The sequence below is a fragment of the Macaca mulatta genome, chromosome X (assembly GCF_049350105.2).
Source record: "Macaca mulatta isolate MMU2019108-1 chromosome X, T2T-MMU8v2.0, whole genome shotgun sequence".
NCBI lineage: Eukaryota > Metazoa > Chordata > Mammalia > Primates > Cercopithecidae > Macaca > Macaca mulatta.
In genome coordinates, this window is record NC_133426.1 from 157,019,838 (window position 1) to 157,039,238 (window position 19,401).

The following is a 19,401-nucleotide window of genomic DNA, read 5'->3' on the forward strand; positions in this document are numbered from 1 at the left end:
AGGCCCCCGCTAGCCACGCAGGACTCTGCACAGGAGAGGTACCTGGTGGTCTCAGGTTTGAGAGGACCTGGTGCTGTTTCACTAGAAGCAAAGGTTGGCAAAACAGAATGAAACAACCGGCCTCCATGTTAAAACCCAGGTTGGTGAAATGCCCTGAAATGTCTTCTCAATTTGAAGCTAAGATGCCAGCTGATGAGAAGGACAGACTTTATCCCAAACAGGCCACTCTCCATGAGGTTGCAACAAGTGACGAAGTGCAGGGTCCCTTTCTCACTCAGCTTTCTGGTTGAAACAACTGCACGTAACTGGAACCTCCACTGGTTACTAGCCTGCTTTGAAGGCGGCAGAGCAGTCGATTTGGGATTTGCGAGCCTGGGACTCTGCTGCTTCCAGACCCCAACTGGGCAGCCCCGGACTCGGAAACCCATGTAGCCTGGGAGCGGCCCCGCAGCACTCTGCTCCTGCCTCTGCCCTCTCTAACCCCAGGACATTGGTCGCTCCACACCCCCTGGCCTTAGCTGCTTGTACAGTGAGGGGCCACTCTTGGAAGTCCTGACACTGAGCTAGTCACTGAAGGGTAAATGCAAGCTTCTAGAGAAAAACCTTCGGCTGGGGGCGGGGGGAGGTCAGCTCTGCATCATAAATTACTTCAGGGAAAAGTAGCAACACTTGACCAAGGGCGTGCCTTAACACCATCAGAAGACAAGGATCTGCTTGGTGCCATTTTATTTAATGCAAACACGAGACAGTTTACAACTCGCACCTGGACACAAGCACATGAACAGATGTACAGGGAATTCTAGAATTTTGAGATCAGTCTCCATTTCTTCCTCAGGGCCCCGGCACTGAACCCCAGCCACTGTCCCAGAGCCTCCCCTCTGGGTCCCACCCCAGAAGCCACTCACACCTCCTTCTGCCCATCTTTATCTTTCCTTGAGCTGTGACTTCACCCAGCATGTGCTCAGAGTTGTTACAAATTTTCTCTGCCAAGTTAAGCTGATAGAAATTAGCCACTTTCAACCAGTCCTTCCAGTCCACCGTGCCTCCCCTCTCACCTGGGACAGGTCCATGCTGGCCAGTTCGAACTTCAGCTAGACACACGGTGACTAGAGCCCGCGAGGCTTCTGCAGGTGGCAGTGACGAGCAAGTTAAGATGTATGTGGGAAGGAGAAGCTCCTGAAATGAACGTTCTGCAAACAGAAGGCTGAGGGGTCTTCCAGGCATGTCCAGGCACTAGGAGCCGCCACCGGTGGGCTTGAGTGCCAGGCTCCAGGCTTTGTGCAGAAAGCACCCGGGTGGGTAAGGGAGAGCAAAATGGGTCTCAACTGCAGTCAGTGCTACTGCGAACGTGGTTTCACGGACAGTACATATTCTACATCACAGCTCTAGGGTTTCAAGGACTTTGCCATCCGATAGGCCTCACCATAAAGATAAGGTGGACAACCCCTGAGGTCACGCTGTCCAGGTGGCGACAGGCCATGCATGCCAAAAGCCCCCATAGCCACCTCCAGCCCAGCACCAGCCAGAGGGTGGGACCATCAGCTCTTGATGTGTCAGGGAGGGACAAGCCTGACAAAATTCACAATCTGGCCAATAAGTGTGGGAGGCCCTGGAAACAGGCCAATCCTGCAAGCCACTCCACCCTCACTAACTTCCTGAAGCACTGGAGGCTTCTTGAGACCAGGCCAAGGTTTCTTTCCTTCACGGCACCACGCAGAGACATTTCTGCAGTGCTGCAGGTCCCCCTTCAGCCACACAGTCCAGGTCTGTCAGGGATTACCGGGCTGAGCAGGAAAAGGGGTGGTAAGGAGCCCACAGGCACGCACTGGGAATGGCCTCACGAGGCAGCCTGGAGACACAGTGCTACAACTGATTACCCTCCACGACAGGCATGTTTGCAGAACAGACACGAGGCATGCGTTAGACAGATGCATGTGGGGGCTACAGATTCCAGTGGTTTCCTTAAGAAACTGGAGTTGGCTCATCCCGCTCAGCAGACAATCCCGCTCAGTGGACAGCCTATGGAACACGTGGGGCCATCCTGCAGACCAAAGAGGCCCGTGACTTTTGTAAGATCCTGCCTGTCCGGTGACTCATATCTGCTTTCAGAAGTGCTTTCTGACATGGCAAACTGATCATCAGTAGACAGGGGCCCTAGACCCTAGCATGTGGTTCTGTCCCGTGAGCCTCTGACAACAGAGCTCACCGGGACAGAACCACATGTGAGCCAAAGGAACATTCTGGGAAACCAGCTCTGCTCCAGCCCAAACCAGGCAGCTCCATGCCAGGTGAGGGGCTAGTCATGGGGTTCCGGTGTTTGCCACGGTGAGCATGGGTTCCCTCCCACGCACTCTCCCTCAGAACAGACAGGTAGGCTGACCACAGAGCTATAAAGTCACGTGTGTTTCACTAAACCAAGCAAACGTGTCTTTCCCCTCTCCTCCCCCGCCGCCCCCAATTACATTTTTAAGCAAACAACAAGCATGATTCTGGCTTTGATGCTCGTTCTTGACATCGGTAGCTCTTGCTACCAAAATAGGAATAGATACAGGGTGGAGGGTGCGCACCTCTCCCCAACACAGGATAAAACTCATCTCCAATGCAGAAATGATTCCTAAAGACCTTGATCATGTCACCCCTAAGGCCACATCCAGTCCCCTATGGAATCAGATGGGAAACAGGCCTATGAATTGCTTCATACTTATCCAGAGGATTTCTAAACTCGCAGGGCAGGACTATCATGAGATACATGTCTGCACTTAAATAACTGAAAGTCTCCACTTGGACCGGCTCTCTGGAAGCCCAGCAACATAAAACCCGGGATGGGGAAGACCGAAGTGGAACCATCATCCTGGGTGCTGCGTGCGCGTGGTGTTACTTGGTGCTGACTGGTTCGCTCCTTGCAGGGGCTCCAAGTGAAGTGGGTGCAGGCTGAGTTCCCCACCTGCAGCTCCTTGAGGTCACCGTCAGGGGCTATTGGCAGAAACCTGCCACAATGAGCCACTCCAGTGTGCAGGGGTCACAGTCCCCTGGGTTCAAACTCTTGTCCCCTAAGCATACATGTCATCCAGCCCCAGCATCCTCTTGGCCCCCACATCCTGTGCTCAGTAAAGCTGGAGGCAGGCTGGCTTTGGGAGTTGGTGGCTCAGCAGTTCCCGAGGCTGGTGCTGGCTTTCTATCAGAGCTGGCTCTTGAATTTCGGCACCAAGTCTCAGAGCACCTGTGGCAGGGCAGAGAAACCAAACTCACAAACCCCCAGAGCTCGTCCGGAAAACTTAGACCAACAAGGAGCCGACGACACAGAGCAGCACAGCAGCTGTGGGTCCAAATGAAGGGTGGGGAGAAGGGGGGAGCCGGGTGACAAGCGGTGGCACCACTGTGCACGCCTACAGCTGGACAGGGCCCTCAGATCCTGGCTGGTTCGGGTGGTGGCGGCTCTGCAGACTGCGTGTGCAACGCGGAGTATTTCACTAGGGGAAGAAGAGGCCCGTCAGAAGGAATTCTGCTCTGTCTTGCACGGAAGCGGCAAATACAGCAGCAAGCAGGTGCTGGGAACAGAACGAGGTTTCCCTTTGTGTCCTGTGGGGGGCCGCTTAGCCCTGCCTGTACAACTTTCCCTCTGGGACCCACTCCCTGGCCCCAGTCAGGACTATCCTGAGCCTGGGAGTTTTGGGCGGGTCAAGGGGAGATAAAGAGAAAGCTAGATAGGCCCCGGAAACAGCTCAGCCTCCATCTCCTCGCCTAAAAAATGAGCATGTTCCTGCCAGCACTGCTGGAAGGATTATTTTAAATAAAGTGCTCAACGTAGTACCTGCCCACACAGATGTCGGCCTCATGGCGGCTAACTGCGGCAAAGCTCACGACAGTGGATGCGACAGTGGAGTCCATTTTTCCACATCTGAACCCAGGCCTATTTTAGGAAATTTGGTGCGGCACTGCCACCCGTCTTCAGCAGTGCTGTAGGGCACCCGGCTCCCCAGTACATACCACACAGGCTGAGCTCCTCCTGGTCTCCCAGGCCCAGTCCCTGCAGCTACTTCACTGTAGTTCCAGTGGCAACACTTGCCTGAGCTGTCCGAGTCTCCCTGCCTGCGCCACCAGGCCTTGGCTGCTGGGAAGCCGGCCTGCTCCCCGACCTCAGCAAGCCTTTCTGGACCTCCTCATTGGCATCCCGTGGGCACAGGTCATATCTGCCTCGAGCAGTTGGGCACTCTAGGCCTGTGGCCTGAACTTATGCGACCTCAAATTGCCAACAGCTCCTGAATCCAGAAAGTGCTTGATGGCCACAGAAGGGGGAGGGAGGGGCACAGGTGTTGACAATAGGGTCTGGGTTTTAACCAAGTTCCCTCTTGCCTGTGGCAATTTGCAAAGGGAAAAGTTCTAGGTCTAGGTTAAAAGCTTCCCCATGGCTCTGTTCAGAATGTAATTGTTTTCGCTGATGGGGAGCAGAGGTGCCTGGGGCTCTGGCTCACACGAATCAAGGGCAGGGGCTGAGCAGCAGCAATGCCCAGAAGTCACGGGCATGGCAGCAGATGGCCCTGGCTGTCACCCCAGCATCTTTGGCTCATGAAAACTGGGAGGCAGGCTGATCAGGGCAGGCTTTTGCTCTGGCCGGACATTCTAGAAGCAGAGGTCTCTGTGCTTCCCTGCTTCTCTAGCACGGTTCTGCTCAGTGCTAGGACCAACTAGGAAAGTGTCAGCAAGGGACAGTGAGTACAAAGTCCTCACCTTGGGGTTCCTCACACACCACGGCTTCCAGGTTCTCTCCCTTCACGTAGTCTGCGTTGAGACCCTCTGCAAAGGGGAAAGGGCAGAGTGAGTGACGCGCACAGGACCTACGGGTCCCCAACCGTGGCTGAGAATGCCTGACCAAGCCCTCTGCAGCTAAAAAAGCAGCACAGCTGCCCTAGGGAGCTCGAAACCCTGCACCCTGGGCCACGTGAACATCCTTATCCAGACGAAAACTGTTTGTCCAGGAATTCACTGTCCAGGAGTTCTCATCGCCGTCCTCAGAAATAACAATAACATGCAGCAAAGGCTTCTGGTGCTCCATCCTCACAGGGCAGCCGCCACCACGTCAAGACGGCAGCTCCGCCCAGTGGAGGGGGTGCCCGATGGCAGGGCTCAGCACCATCCACAGGTCCATGTGCGGCCCAGGGGCCAGGGAGCCAATTGCTATGAGTGATTGATGGATGCAGGGCACCGTGGAGATGCAGCAAAGCCTCCTGCCCACATGCAGCCTCCCAGCAATACCCGTGCAGAGAGGCCAACTGGCTTAACACAGGAATAACTGCTGTGTCCACCCGAGCTTGGAGGGGCCGGCCCGCCAACAGCTGCTTCGGTCTAGTTGGTTATCTAGGCTTTCTCCACACCTATTTACAAGAGGGATTTGGGGACGGTACCAAGCATCCCCTTCAGCCAGCAAGCGCCAGTGTTCAAGTTCTTAGAGTGGACCCCACTCCTGCTGCTGCTTGCAGAGTCGAGTCTGTGTCTCATCCCTGCATAGCACAGGGACTGGAACCCTTCAGCCCCGGGTCTGTGGGAAAACCGGGGCATGGTTCCAACCGACCGACCGACCGACCGACCGACCGACCAGGCACCAGTGCAACCCAAGCCATCGTCCTGGGCTACAGGCTCCTTGCCTAAACAAGTATGCCCGCCACCTGCCTGCCCCGGTGGCTGCTGGGCTCGAGGTGGGAGCCAAATGGGCCTGTGACAAATGCAGGCACTGCTCTTTGGCAGGTGTGGCCAGCCCCACGCAGAGCGGGGCAGGTGATGAGTGCAGTGGAAGCTGCCCCAGGTGCACCTTCCCAGCTGACAGGTGGAAGCCAGGAGACACACTCTGAACCTCGTGATCACTGCCAGCTGCCACCCCAGTGGGCGCTGGATCGTTTCCTGCCTGTGGGTGGCTCTCTATGTGCTCCGCAGGCACGACCACCAGTGGACAAGTGAGCCCTCACCACGGCACCTCAACTCTCCCCCGGCTCCCGCAACATCCAGCCTGGGGACACAGCGCCTGGCAGGTGGCATCCTCTCACACGCATCAGGGCAAGCTAAAGATGGTCCCAGTTATAGCCACGTCGGTGAGTGCCAGGGAAGCAGGAGGGAGAAGAGTGGCAAGGAAGCACCAGAACAGGGGGCAAATGAGTAAGCATGAAGGCTGAAGCAAAAGGAAAGTGAGGAAGGCAAAGCAGCATTACCTTGACCTTCTGCTGCATCTGAAGGCAAGACACAAAGCTTAGAACCCTGGAGTGAGAGCGCTCCCGACAGCAAACATGCGGGCTTTCCACACCGAGGGCAAAGGCAAGGGAAGCCAAGGGTCCCCAGCAGTGGCGGGGACAGGCCTTCCTCGCAGCCACCTCCTGCTGTCTCCCCAGGGCTTTGTGTTCTGCACCCCTGCCCCCTCTACCGCCATCTCCATGTGGCAGTGGCTGAGACTCAAGGGAAAGAGTGGGGACAGGAAGCCCAACCCCCAGCTTCTCAGTGTGCTTAGCCACCCCACAAACGTCTGCGGGACCCCTCCTGATTCTGGCCCGGGCCAGGTGCCAGGGACATGATGTACACGCAGCCCCACCACGGAATGGACGGTCCAGACTCCTGATCACTGAGGCGGCAAGGCCAGCTGGGAGTCGCAGACGACACAGTAACCAACCGGCCCAATCCCGCCCCATGAGCACCAGGTGAGGTCAGCAGGGGGCGCTGTGGGACCACAGGCCGGGAGAGGCTGCTCCAGGCCTGCTGGGCGAGAGGAGCTAGGTCAGGAGGGGCAACAGCGGAGGCCCAGGATGGAGAGCACATGGCGCCCTCGGGAAGTGAAAGGCCTATGGAGGGGAAAGGATGTGGTTGGGACCAAACCATGAAGGGCTTCCAATGCCAAACTCAGGGGCTCAGCCAGGACCTTGAGGGCAGCAGGAAGCATAAGGGGGATCCACGCATTTTAAAACAGGTCCCCCTGGAGGAGAGTGAGGTGTGGAGGAGACTGGACAGGCACAAAGGTCTATGGAACCTTCTGGATGGAAGATGAGGGGAAGACCTTGGCTCTGTCCTGGCAGGGGCCATGGCAATGGTGATAGGGAGGTGTGGCTCAAGAGGAGACCTACGTAGCTGGCACAAATCCCAGGACTGGGGAATGCACTGACATGAGGTGGGGGGACAGGAGGACTCCCAGCCTCTAGCTTGGGGAGACAGCCACACAGGAAGGTGCCATGGCAGAAGGAAGGTTGGAGGGGAAGGGCAGTGAAATCCAAGATGGACACACTGGGCCGACGGGGTTCCTGGGAGCTGCCCCGCTTTGCCTGCTGATTCACTTCGCAAAACCTCACACTGGCCCGTTTTAGGAAATAAGCATGAAAATAACGTATTTTCCTTCCATCTTAATAAGACAGATACAATCAAGATGTTCACTTTGTGCTTTAGAAATCAACCCATTTTTCTCTCTCTGTTCCTACTGACACCTGAGCAGCCTCAAGCCAGCCTCTGACTTTTTAATTCCAGAGCAGGAAGTTGAGATACCCTTGATGGGGAAACTGAGGGCCCAGCAGGAGAGGGCCCAGGCCGGCCACCCTGTCTGCTCAGCCCAAGAACTCTCCCCGTCCATGGCCCTGCCCTTGCCAGGCCGAGTTACAGGGCTGGCTTTTCACCCACGTGCAGAGCCCGGAAGAGAGGCAATGGCAGGTGGGTGGCAAGCGCACGATGCCTGGGAGGCTGCTCTTACTAGGAACTACAGACCTGTAGTTTAAGTAGCTTCTTTTACCCAGCATGCTTTTTAAAGTCTCAAAGCCATCCTTTGGCCTGGCCATCTCACCCAGTTTTGTAATGGGCATGGATTTGAAAACTGTGGACTGTCGCATCTCACCATTAGGCTAATGATGCTATAGTGAAGGATGCCCCGCCCCATGCCAAAAAAGATCTGCGAGTCCTCATTCCTGGAACCTGTGAACGTGGCCTTATTTAGGAACAGGGTCTTTGCAGGTGTGATTAAGTTAAGGCTGTTAAGATGAGGTCATTCTGGATTTAGGATATAAAGCGAGATTGGAGTGATACAGCCACAAGCCAGGGAACACCCGGAGTCCCCTGGAACTGGGAGAGAATCAACTTCTATTGTTTTGAGCCACTCAGTTTGTGACTCTTGTTCTGGCAGCCCCAGTGAACTCATACAGCTTTGGCAAACTTCACCAGTGAGCCCTTTTGGCTCCTGGGGCATTAGCCTTTTTGTTCAAAGAGCTCACAACTACTTTGTTGCTACAAACCAAGCCTCCTTGCCACTCCAACCACCTAGAAGGGGAAATCATCAGAAAATCAAGGCCAAAATGTATCTGACATGGTGCTTCCAGCCAAAAACGCTCTCCAGCAAAGGTCCAAACAGGAGAAGACCTCTAGCCAGCCACCAGGACCTCCCCTGCCACTGTGGCCTCCATTTTGAGGGCATCTCTGGGTGTAGGATTTATTTTAATAATAAATATTTGTTCAATGTCATTTTAGTTACCAACTAGTTTAATCAATCATACAGGAAAGATACTTTTCTCTCAGTCAGTTCTAACTTTTTCCTACAGGCCTGGTTTAATCCAAATCTGGGCTTTTATCTTTTCCCAAGAGACCATCTTGAGAACCTGGATGCTTATCCAAAATCTTGACTCCTCTCCTGGCAAGCACGATGCTCTCAGTTGTTCTCCCGAAGTGTCCCTGGCCAGGTCCTTGCTCCCTCCCCTAAAACAGGGAGGGGAGACGAGCATGGAGAGATCCCAGCCCAAAAAGCAGTTTCAAATGAGGATCCCTGACCACGGGGAAGGCCATGTGTCCCAGAATTCCCATCTCATTCCAATCCACCTGCCGGAGGGAGAGCCCACAGAGGACAGCCTTGGAGCCTCCTGGACAGAAACCCCCTGTATTAGGCGGCTTCTACTTTTTTGCCAAATGCAATAAGAACAAGGTCAGAGATTAAGGGCTGTGACTATGTACCTGGTTGCCCTGGGCTCGTTGTTCCAGGCACAGCCCAGGAGGCTGATGCAAAACTGCCCCCGCCACACTAAGTGCAACTCGATCCTCTCGCCCAGTGTCTCCATCTAAATATCAGTGTCCACGCATTGAGAAGGTTGGATTCCCATCTTTTTCACCAGTTAGAAGATTCCTTGACTTTTGAGTTGAGGGAAAGGGATAACTCTAAAAACCATCCAGTCCCCAGCCCTGGACTCTGTCTGACCCACTCCCTGCTCACGCCACTCTACAGTCAAGCTTCCTGATCCACGGTGGGTCAGTGGGATCTCAAGCAGGGTGGCCATGAACAGTTTTGCAGGCTGCGCACTGACATGTCAATGTGTTCCTACAGTACTGCTGTGCATGCTGTGTGTGTCGCCCTGGTCAAGAATGTTCTACAAGAGTGAAGGAAACAAATATGATGGTCAGATGAATAAGCAGTTGGAGACTTCAGCAAAGCATCTTGGGACCCAGGTTAGTTTTCTGGGAAGCTCAGTTCAGGCTAGATTTAAGGGCAGAGGACCACGGCAAGGGCAGGGAAAGAGCCACGTGGGCTGTTTCTAAGCTTCCCCTCGCATCAAAGGGGCCAAGGAGTGGAAAGAGACAAGCTACAGCTGAGTCACATTCTGTCGCTTGAACTGAAAATCTCCAGCCTTGAACTGGAGACATGCTCCACTCAGCAAACAGTGACAGAGCATCAATCTGTGCTTATAAAAGGGATGAGCGAGGTCTTCTCGTTCCCACAACAGCATCGCCACAGGGCTCGCTGATGTGGGGCGCTGATGGGTGAAGACAGGATTCCATTTGTAACTATTCCATTAATCCATAACTTGCAGACTCACAGCTACAGCATGAGATGAAAACTGTCTTTTAAAAACCTAGTAAAGGGTGGTGGGCGTGGTGGGGGGAACTACGGCATTCTTTCTCTCACATTCCTACTTCTTTGGAGCAATTCATGATTCCGTTTAGTTTAGTTTGTGGGGCGTGGGGGGAAGAGCACCAGGCAGTGACTTCTCAGGATGTGATGGGGGCACTGCCAGAGCAATAAGGGCCGTGTTTTGCAAACCCCCAGGAACCGCTGCCCTCTGCTCCTGAGGGAGCCAGCAGCATGGGAGGGAGCTACTGACGTAGGGCCTCCAAAGGCCCTCATCCCCTTGGCTGAGGTCTGAAGCTATGGGTGCAGTCCAGGGTCCCTCCCATTCTACGTGAAGGAAACATCACAATGGTCACTGAGCTCTGTCCCCACAGAAGTACCCCTGGGAGCTGGGGCCCTGGGAAGGTGAAGGTCACCAGGGCCAGCCCCATCTGCTCTTGCAGGGTGGTTTACACTTTAATTCAGCCTAGATCTGTCCCCAGGGATTTCCAAAACTGTAGCCTCCACCCCCGTCCCAGGAAGTCTGCTTGGGAGTGGGTCTCAGGCAGGCTGTGGAGGGATCTGGATCTGTCCTGGACCCTTTCCCTCCACAGACCTTGCCGGCCGGTTCCCAGCCATGAGTGGGCGGCTGCACTTACGCTGAATGCTGAAGCAGAACTTCTTCTGCTGGTAGGAGATGTAGCTGGAGACGGCACCAATGAGGGCCATGGCCAGGGCGCTGACCACCCCCGCAATGGTGCCGGTCTCTGCCACCGTGCCTGTATGGAGAAGGGGGAGAAATGAGGACAGGTGAGGTCAGAGCCAAAGCACCCCAGGGAGCAGCCCGGGAGCCTGCTTTTCCTCTAGCACCAAACTAAGTTCATTCAGATGCCCACAACCCCCAAGCCAGCAGGAGAGGGCCATGCCACACAGATCTAATGCATTACAAAGACATGGTGCCCCTTGGATTTGCCTAGGACTTCTCATTTTCTGTAAGGACTTCACTTTTGAGGAGCTTGAAAGGGAGACATGGAAATGGTGCAGTGCTTTCTGTGACTGAGGCCCTGCAGGCTTCCCACTGGGCTACTTCCCCCGGCACCCCAATCTTCATGCTTCATTTCTTCAAATGGCTACACCCCTCTATTGGCCTCACGATTATCTGTTGGAAACGTTCAGGGGGATGGCCAACTCTGAGGCCAGAGTGGGCCAGCACTGTGTCTCCTCATAGTTGCTATGAAATATCTGAGACAGGCCTCAATCAATTTAGAAACTTTATTTTGCCAGGCCAGGCACGGTGGATCATGCCTGTAATCCAGCACTTTGGGAGGCTGAGGTGGGCAGATCACAAGGTCAGGAGATTGAGACCATCCTGGCTAATACGGTGAAACCCCATGTCTACCAAAAAAAAAAAAAAAAAAAATTAGCCAGGCATGGTGGTGGGCGCCTGTAGTCCCAGCTACTTGGGAGGCTGAGGCAGGAGAGTGGCGTGAACCCGGGAGGCAGAGCTTGCAGTGAGCTGACATCATGCCACTGCACTCCAGCCTGGGCGACAGAGCGGGGGAAAAAAAAAAAAAAAAAAAAAAAGGACACTTTATTTTGCCAAGGTTAACAACACACCCATGATACACCCTCAGGAGGTCCTGGCGACATGTGCCAAGGTGGCGGGGGCACAGCTGGTTTTATACATTTAGGGAGACATGAGACATCAATCAAATGTGTAAGATGTACATCGGTTTGATGCGGAAAGGCGGGACAACACAAAGCAGGGGTGGAGTTGGGGTGCTTCCCGGTCATAGGGAGATAAGAGAAAGAGACAAAAGGTTGCATTCTTTTGAGTCCTTGACCAGCCTTTCACTGAATACACAATTTCATCTGGCTCAGTGAATCTGCATTTTTACGTAAGCAATTGGGCAGAGGAAGCAATCAGATATGCATTTGTCTGGGGGGCGGGGGGGGTGAGCAGAGGGACGGCCCTGTCTCCCTCTGTAAAGATCAGCCAGGGTGAAATTCACAGAACAGTTTCAGGGTAAAGATATTGAGGCCCATAAGAAATTTCCCTGCAGGCAAATTGTGAGGGAGGTATGCAGCTTTTTCCAACTTTGTAGCTATCTTATTTAGGAATAGAATAGGAGGCACGTTTGCCTGATGCAGTTTCTAGATTGACTTTCCCCTTGGCTTAGTGATTTTGGGGTCCTGAGATTCATTTTCCTTTCACATGGCCAACAGGAGCCTCAGGAGTCAGAAACCCACCAGATCCAGGGTCGTCATCGCTGCCGTACCGACCATCACCTGGAGAAAAGACAAAAGCACTTAGTGCCAGCGACCAGTCAGCTCAGGCTCGAGCTCAGGCCTCGGTGAGCTGGATGGCAGTGCTAGCCCTCCCAATCCCACCTATGCGACAAGACCCCAACTCGTGGATCACCCGTAGGCTTCTACTGGACGGCAGTGAGGCCTGCTTTCTTATGCCTACCACCTGCAAAGCCCAGGCCACCAGGTGGAACTTTTTATTATTAAAATGGCAGCCACCTTGCCCTGAGCAGGCCTTGCGTGCCGGGCTCTGTAGGCACAGTATTCTATTTCACCTCTTTGCTCCCAGTGGTGCGGCTGCACATAGTGGCCTCACCATAAGTCGGGGGGTGGGGTGCTGTGCCAGGAGAGCCTGACTCTCAATGCCACCGCCACGGGTCTCTGACGTAGCCACTGCCTCAACTACAGCTGAAGTCGCTCTTGGAACATAAACAAATGTAGGCTCACAATCCCTTATCCACTATTTTGAAATTCAAAAGGATCTGAAGTATCACAGAGATGGAGAACAAATGAATGCTGGCAGGGGCTGGTGAGAGCTGGGAGGGAGGGAGTTAGCTAGGATTATAAATGAGCAACAGGAAGCAACCTTGTGGTGACAGACTGTTCTGTATATTGACTATGGTGGTAGTCACACAAATCACACGATAGAACTGCAGAGTTAAATGCACACACGCACACACACACGCACACAACCCTTCCCCAGACAGCTACTCGCTGAGAAGCCACTGGTGCCATTTCAGTACCTTAATTAGCGCTGAGTTCACCATTCATCCGACCCTCTTCTCAGGGCCGAATGCTCATTAATGGAGGGAGACTGTGTTCCCAGAGCCCGGGGTTCTCAGGGGAAACCGCCCTGGCATAGTGAAGGCAAATGAGCTCCAACGTTTCCTTCACCAATCAAAGAGTCAGGAGGAATGGAGGTTCGTGGATTGTAAAACTGTACCACTCTGTCAGGGTTGGGGGGTGCGGTATTGATAGCTGGGGAGGCTGTGCACACGTGGGGGTAGGGGGAATATGAGAACTCTCTGTACCTTCCTCTCTATTTTTCTGTGAAACTGAAACTGCTCTAAAAAATAAAGCCCATTGGAAAAAAAAGATTCTTGGGGAAAATGAGGTTTGTTATGTTCCCACCTAAGGCTGAATCCTCGAGCTCTGTGTATTGTATAAAGATCCCTGATTGGATACGAATGGTTATTAACAAAGCATTAAAAAAAACAAAAACAAAAAATAAACACACACAATCACTGCTGTTGGAGAAAGCATAACAAACAGGAAGATGGGGGTCACTGTGTGCAGCCAGATCAACAGAGAGGTCCCCTCCGCTGTGCTGGAGGTGGCTGTTGTGATAGCATCCTCTGCTAACGTGTTCATGTCACTAGACTTCTATTTTTCTGGACTCTGAGTTATTCAACCTATTCTTTCACCTCAAGGCAGAAGGAAACAGTGTTCTCAGGTCTCCTTTCCCTTAGGAGTACTTGGCCACAAGGATTCCCAGCAACTTAGACATCACGAGACTGCTGAGCAACAGGCTGTGATAAGAAAGATAAACACGTCAAACCCCTTCCTAATTTTCCCCCAGGGACAAATGGAGAGAAGGGTGACTTTCCCAGCCTTTCAAAAAGACTCAAAGCTCAATAGTCCACAGCTCGAGCAGCTCCTAACTATCTGACCATTTGTGATTGTAGGAGGTCTTATCCTAAGAAGATGGCAAAAATGTGCTTCTCTTCCTCCTCAAAAAAAGTGATCCCATCCTGTGGGCAAGTCTTCTCAGATGGGCATGTGAACGGAAACTACTGTGAGGCTAAGAAACATCTGGAAGAAAAAATGGCCAGTCATCTTAGATCCTTCTGTCCTTTCTCACTACGTGAGCCTGAAGTCAATCACACAGGCCACTGGAGCTAGCCAAGCCGAGGTCATGGCTTTGAGCCATGTTGGGCTACTGAGCTCTGCTTACTTCCTCTAGGCACAGACTGAACCCAGTTACTCTTCAAAATGCACACTGTGCAAAAGATGGTGTTGGTGATGAGTCATGGGCATAACATAAAATTATCCAACCCAATGCCATCCATGAAGGTCAGTTCCCAGTAAAGATAACGTGGATGAAGGCATAAAGCACTATAGAAAAATTTAGGGGTAAGGAATTTCTATTATCTTGGGGTAAAAATGATTTCTAAATATGATCCTAAAGCCGGAAACTCAAAACGGAAAAGATCAGATCAGAAGTAAAAACTTCAGTACTAAAAGTGCAAGCAACAAAAGTAAAATTAATTGGGCTTTGTCAAAATTAAAAACCTGTGTGCTTCAAAGGACATCATCAAGAAAGTAGAATGACAACCCACAGAATAGGAGAAAATATTTGCAAAATACATATCTGATAAGGAGCTGGTATTGAGAATATATAAAGAACCCCGTCAGCTCAATAATAAAAAGGCAAATCATTCAATCTAAAAATGGGCAAAGGAAGTGAATTTTTTCTCCAAAGAGACATACAAATGGCCAATAAACACATGAAAAGACGCTCAACACTGCTGGTCATTGGGGAAATGCAAACCAAAACCATAATGAGACACCATCTCATATCCACTAGGATAACTGTAATCCAAAAAAAGAAAAAGGAAAGAAGACAAGGGGAAGGGAGAGAGGGGAAGAAAGGAAGGAGTGTTGGTAAGGATGTGAAGAAATTGGAACCCCTGAACATTGCTAGCAGGCATGTAAAATGGTGCAGCTGCTATGGACAACAGTTTGGTTGCTCCTTAAGAAGTTAAACACGGAGTTACAGCATGACCTAACAATTCCACTTCTAGGTATATACCCAACATAACTGAAAACATATGTCCACATAAACATTTGCACACACATGTTCATCGCAGTATCCATAAAAGCTATGAACAACCCAAAGGTTCATCAACTGATGAATGAATAAAATGTTTATGGAATATATAAGGGCTTCCTAATCTCTAATGTAAAAGGAGTCCTTAAAATATATGAGAAAATATGCAGAAATATGCAGAAATGAGAAAATATGCAGACCCCAGTAAAAAAAAAAAAATGGGCAAAGGACACAAACAGGCAATTCACAAAATATTTTAAGAGTGTCTAATAAGATATTGAAAAGGTGTTTCACCTCCTTTTAGATTCAAAGAAATGCATATTTAAACAGGATAGCATTTTGCTCTGAACAAATCTGCAAAGATAACAAAACTATAATGCCCAGTGGAGGTGATAATTTGAGAAAACAGGCACCTGTTTACTTACTAGTGGTGGAAATGGAGGTTGGCACAAACTTAATGGAATACCATTCAGCAGTACCACTCAAAGCGTCACATCTTTAGAAGGGTCTGCTTTCTGTGACCCAGCCATTTGACTTCTAGGAAGTTATCTGACAGAAAGAATTAGGGTTGTGCACATTTGGCTAGACAATGTTCATCACAGCACTGTGTAGAGTAGCAAAAAGCTGGGGGGAATCTCTGTACAAAAATAGGGTCCTGGTTAAATAAATTATGGTATATCATAATATAATATAACCATTGATATAATATTTTAGAATACCCTTTAATGACAGAGAATGATATTCAGTGTATTATTGAATTTAAAAAATGGTTTCAGGATGGCATGATCCCATTTTTATTAAAAAAAAAAAAAAATCGGCCGGGCGCGGTGGCTCAAGCCTGTAATCCCAGCACTTTGGGAGGCCGAGACGGGCGGATCACGAGGTCAGGAGATCGAAACCATCCTGGCTAACACGGTGAAACCCCGTCTCTATTAAGAAATACAAAAAACTAGCTGGGCGAGGTGGCGGGTGCCTGTAGTCCCAGCTACTCGGGAGGCTGAAGCCGGAGAATGGTGTGAACCCGGGAGGCGGAGCTTGCAGTGAGCTGAGATCCGGCCACTGCACTCCAGCCTGGGCGACAGAGCGAGACTCCGTCTCAAAAAAAAAAAAAAAAAAAAAAAAAAAAATCACAAATATTTACAAACATATGCTTATGCATAGAAAAAGTATTCCAAGCATGCAGTCAGAAATATTACTAGTGATTCTTCCTGGATCATGAAACAACAAGTGTTTTTCATGTAAATTTTAAGAAGTTTTAACTCTGCAAGCCCCATGCAAATCTATCCACCCCTCTTTCCCACAACTGGAGAGAGAACTCAAAGAAGCTATTTCACAGGTCACTGGCAGACTCTTCAGGTTCAGTATGTTTTGTATTCCCACCTGCCTTCTGAGTTCACAATTATATGCCAAAGGGACTACAGTAGCTTTCTAGTACACCAGAAACCTCCCTGCACAGTGCATCACATGCTGCAATTTGCTTTGAGTATAGATACCTATGCATATAGGTAGCTGTATGGACTGCCATAACTCTAGAGACTGCTGCCGTTGCTATAGCCACACCATAGCAATAGGGAACGTCACTGTAGCAATAGTGACCACCGCCATAGCAGGTCTCATAGCTACAGGAACCTCTCTAGCTATAGCAACCACCATAGCTACAGAGGCCCTGTAGAAAGGAGGCATGACCTCAGTGAGAAATTTGTGAATAAGCCCTGCAATCAATGAAAGTGTCAGACCCTCGGCATCTCAGAGACAAAAGACACTGCTATACACATACATGGCAGCCTTGATTCCTACACAGCCATACATCTGCAGGAGGCGGGGATACACCACACGGAGCTGCCCTTCTCTGACAGCAGCACAACCTGGGCTCACAGTGAGTGCCTGACCCACCTAGTTGCCAAGGGCCTGGAGAGTAACGTAATGGTAGGAAGATTATAACTGCTAAGGGGAGATGTTCAAGTATTTAAAGACATCTATAAGTGTTCTAGACTCTTCTAATAGACACACCAAGGGCTTTTAGATATTTTAGAAATGTATTTTCATTATCTAAAAAAATGGCCAAAGTACAAAATAAAAACAACGTTTTAAAAAATGAATAAACGAAGAGAAGAAAACACTTGCTTCAAATGCCCCATAGTTACCAAGTCAAAGTGAACTGAAAAATCTACCAAAACATGGTTGCCTATGCTAGCCACTGGGAAGGGTACTCCTCACTGTTCCAGAAAGTCTCCAAGGCCCAGATTTTATCCATCCCCTACCACAGGGATGAGAATGCCCTCCCTCTAGGTAATACAATGGGTATCCCCTTCCAATCTGATACAGACCCTTAAAACTCTCCTTGTCTTATGTCAGGCTCCCGAGATACCAGCAAGGTGGTCATCTGGGAGAAAAGCCATGTTCACGCCGTGTTCCCAGATATGTGTTTGGGGAAGGGGAGTCTGAGGGAGCAAGTGGGTCTCTTCACATCACAGAACACCAGAGCCGGGGAGCTGTTCCTCACATCTGAAACATCCTATTTGTTTACATATTATGAAAGCTGAAATGAATGTGGAAATAGGTCCAAAGAAGAGAACTCTCAGGTATCTCTTCTGAGAACTAATCCCATCACAAAGACCCCACCTTCAAGACCTCATGTAACCCAAAGGCCCCACCCTCCAAATACATCCTATTGGGGGTTAGGGTTTCAACACATGAATTTTCAGGAGACACAAACATTTAGTCCATAACAGAAAGGGATCATGAGAGGGCCCAGATACTTGAAGACAATGACTGTAAACACAGTGAAAATGGAAGAGAAATGTTTTCTTCAAAAACCCGAGAGGGTCAATGGATAGACAAAATGTGGTCTAGCCACACAATGGAACATTCGGCCATAAAAAGGAAGGAAATGCTGGTGCGTGCTACAACATAGATGAACATTGACACTGTGCTGAACAGTGAGAACACATGGGCACAGGGAGGGGAACATCACACACCGGGGCCTTTCAGGGGGTGGGGGGTTAGGGGAGGGATAGCATTAGGAGAAATCCCTAATGTAGGTGACGGGTTGATGGGTGCAGCAAACTACCATGGCACGTGTATACCTATGTAACAAACCTGCACATTCTGCACATGCATCCCAGAACTTAAAGTACAAAAAACAAACAAACAAACAAAAAAACGGGGATCAACAGGCTACACTTGGAGGGAACTAATACTCAAAGTTACAGTCAACCAACTGATCATAGTCAGTACCGTCCCCTTTAACCCTATGAACTGTAAGTGAGGGCGTTCACACTTCACACTTGGGGACATCTCCTGATAGCCTATGTATGCAACCCAGACACATCGGTAACAGAATGTCTGTATCTCTTTAGAAACAGGGGTTTTTAGTCTTGCCTCAGTGTTTAAGAACTGCATGCTTTGGCCTTAAAAAAATGCCATCTTGGGGTAAAAATGTGACCAATTTGATTCTAACATTTTCAAAATAATTTTTTTCTGATTAAGAAAAATGAGGCAGTGTTTCAGCCCTGTGAACCCACAGTAGTTATGAACAAGCAGTGTATAGCTGAGTGAGCCCAGCATATGGGCTGCTAAATCCAGGAGGTGGTGATCCAAAGAAAGGAATCAGTACAGTAAAATGCTGGGTGCTGCAAAGCAAGTTTCACCTTTAGACCCCGAAGGAGAAGTTCAGGTAGTGCTCCTCTCTTTATGGTGTCTCTGCAGTGCATGGAGGGTTTGCACTTGGAGCAGACACAAGGCTCACCGTGAAGACATCCATTTCGTACCACCCAAGGCTCCAAGTAGTACCTCTTGAAAGAGCTCTCACTAAAACTCTAGCTTTGAGCACTCAGAAGCTTGGGAAAGGTCTACAGATAACGACGGAGAGGGTAAAGCACCTAGCCAGAGCAATGGAGTAGATACTGCCCAGGGGATCCTTAAGGAACACAGAAGGAAGACTCTCCTTCTGGGGACAGGAGAAAGGAAAGCAGCGAATGGCCTCTTTCCCCAGCCAGCAGTGCCCTTGTCCCCATTTGGTTCCTTGTGTTAGTTTATCAAGAGTTTTCTGACCAACAGGCCAGTGAGGGTGATCTGGGAGTGCTAGTAACACCCCTCCCAGCTCCTCCTCCCCTCCAGGTTCTTTACCAACTGAGAACGGATGCAAGGAGCCAGAGAAAGATCAAAGGTAAGGCATCTGCTTGATGAAGAGGCTAAAGTACGGCAGCACCCTCAAGAGCAGGGCTTCTGTGTACTAGTTAGAGGACATGGCCTGAGGCCACACGGAAGCTACCTGTTACTTCTCTCCCCTCTCCCTTCTCACGAAAATCATCCCAGAGCTCATGTGAGGGAAAACTGGGCTTACAGAGCAGACACAGAGTTCACCTACTATAAGAGTGCACACTTCCCTAGCTAGCAACACGGTGGGCCCTGGCTCTCGCACTGCTTTGGGGTTCCA

The 19,401-nt window shown here is 50.6% G+C and overlaps 1 protein-coding gene across 5 annotated transcripts in view; it reads right to left on the minus strand.

Annotated features, from left to right (window-relative positions):
• Nucleotides 1–711: 711 nt before the first annotated feature.
• The window catches only part of CD99L2 (CD99 molecule like 2), a 123,846-nt gene continuing 105,156 nt past the window's right edge, over nucleotides 712–19,401 (minus strand). For 2 of the 5 annotated variants that reach the window (XM_077987873.1, XM_015128388.3), the window contains 5 exons: nucleotides 12,077–12,115; nucleotides 10,486–10,605; nucleotides 6,201–6,218; nucleotides 4,729–4,794; nucleotides 712–3,470 (listed from right to left, as the gene is read on the minus strand). In XM_077987873.1, the coding sequence (XP_077843999.1) occupies nucleotides 3,406–3,470; nucleotides 4,729–4,794; nucleotides 6,201–6,218; nucleotides 10,486–10,605; nucleotides 12,077–12,115 (308 nt within the window). In that variant the 3' untranslated portion in view covers nucleotides 712–3,405. Of the gene's footprint in view, nucleotides 3,471–4,728; nucleotides 4,795–6,200; nucleotides 6,219–8,475; nucleotides 8,707–10,485; nucleotides 10,606–12,076; nucleotides 12,116–19,401 lie in introns of those variants that run through there. The other 3 variants (XM_077987874.1, NM_001261370.1, XM_015128389.3) reach the window with 3 other exon arrangements.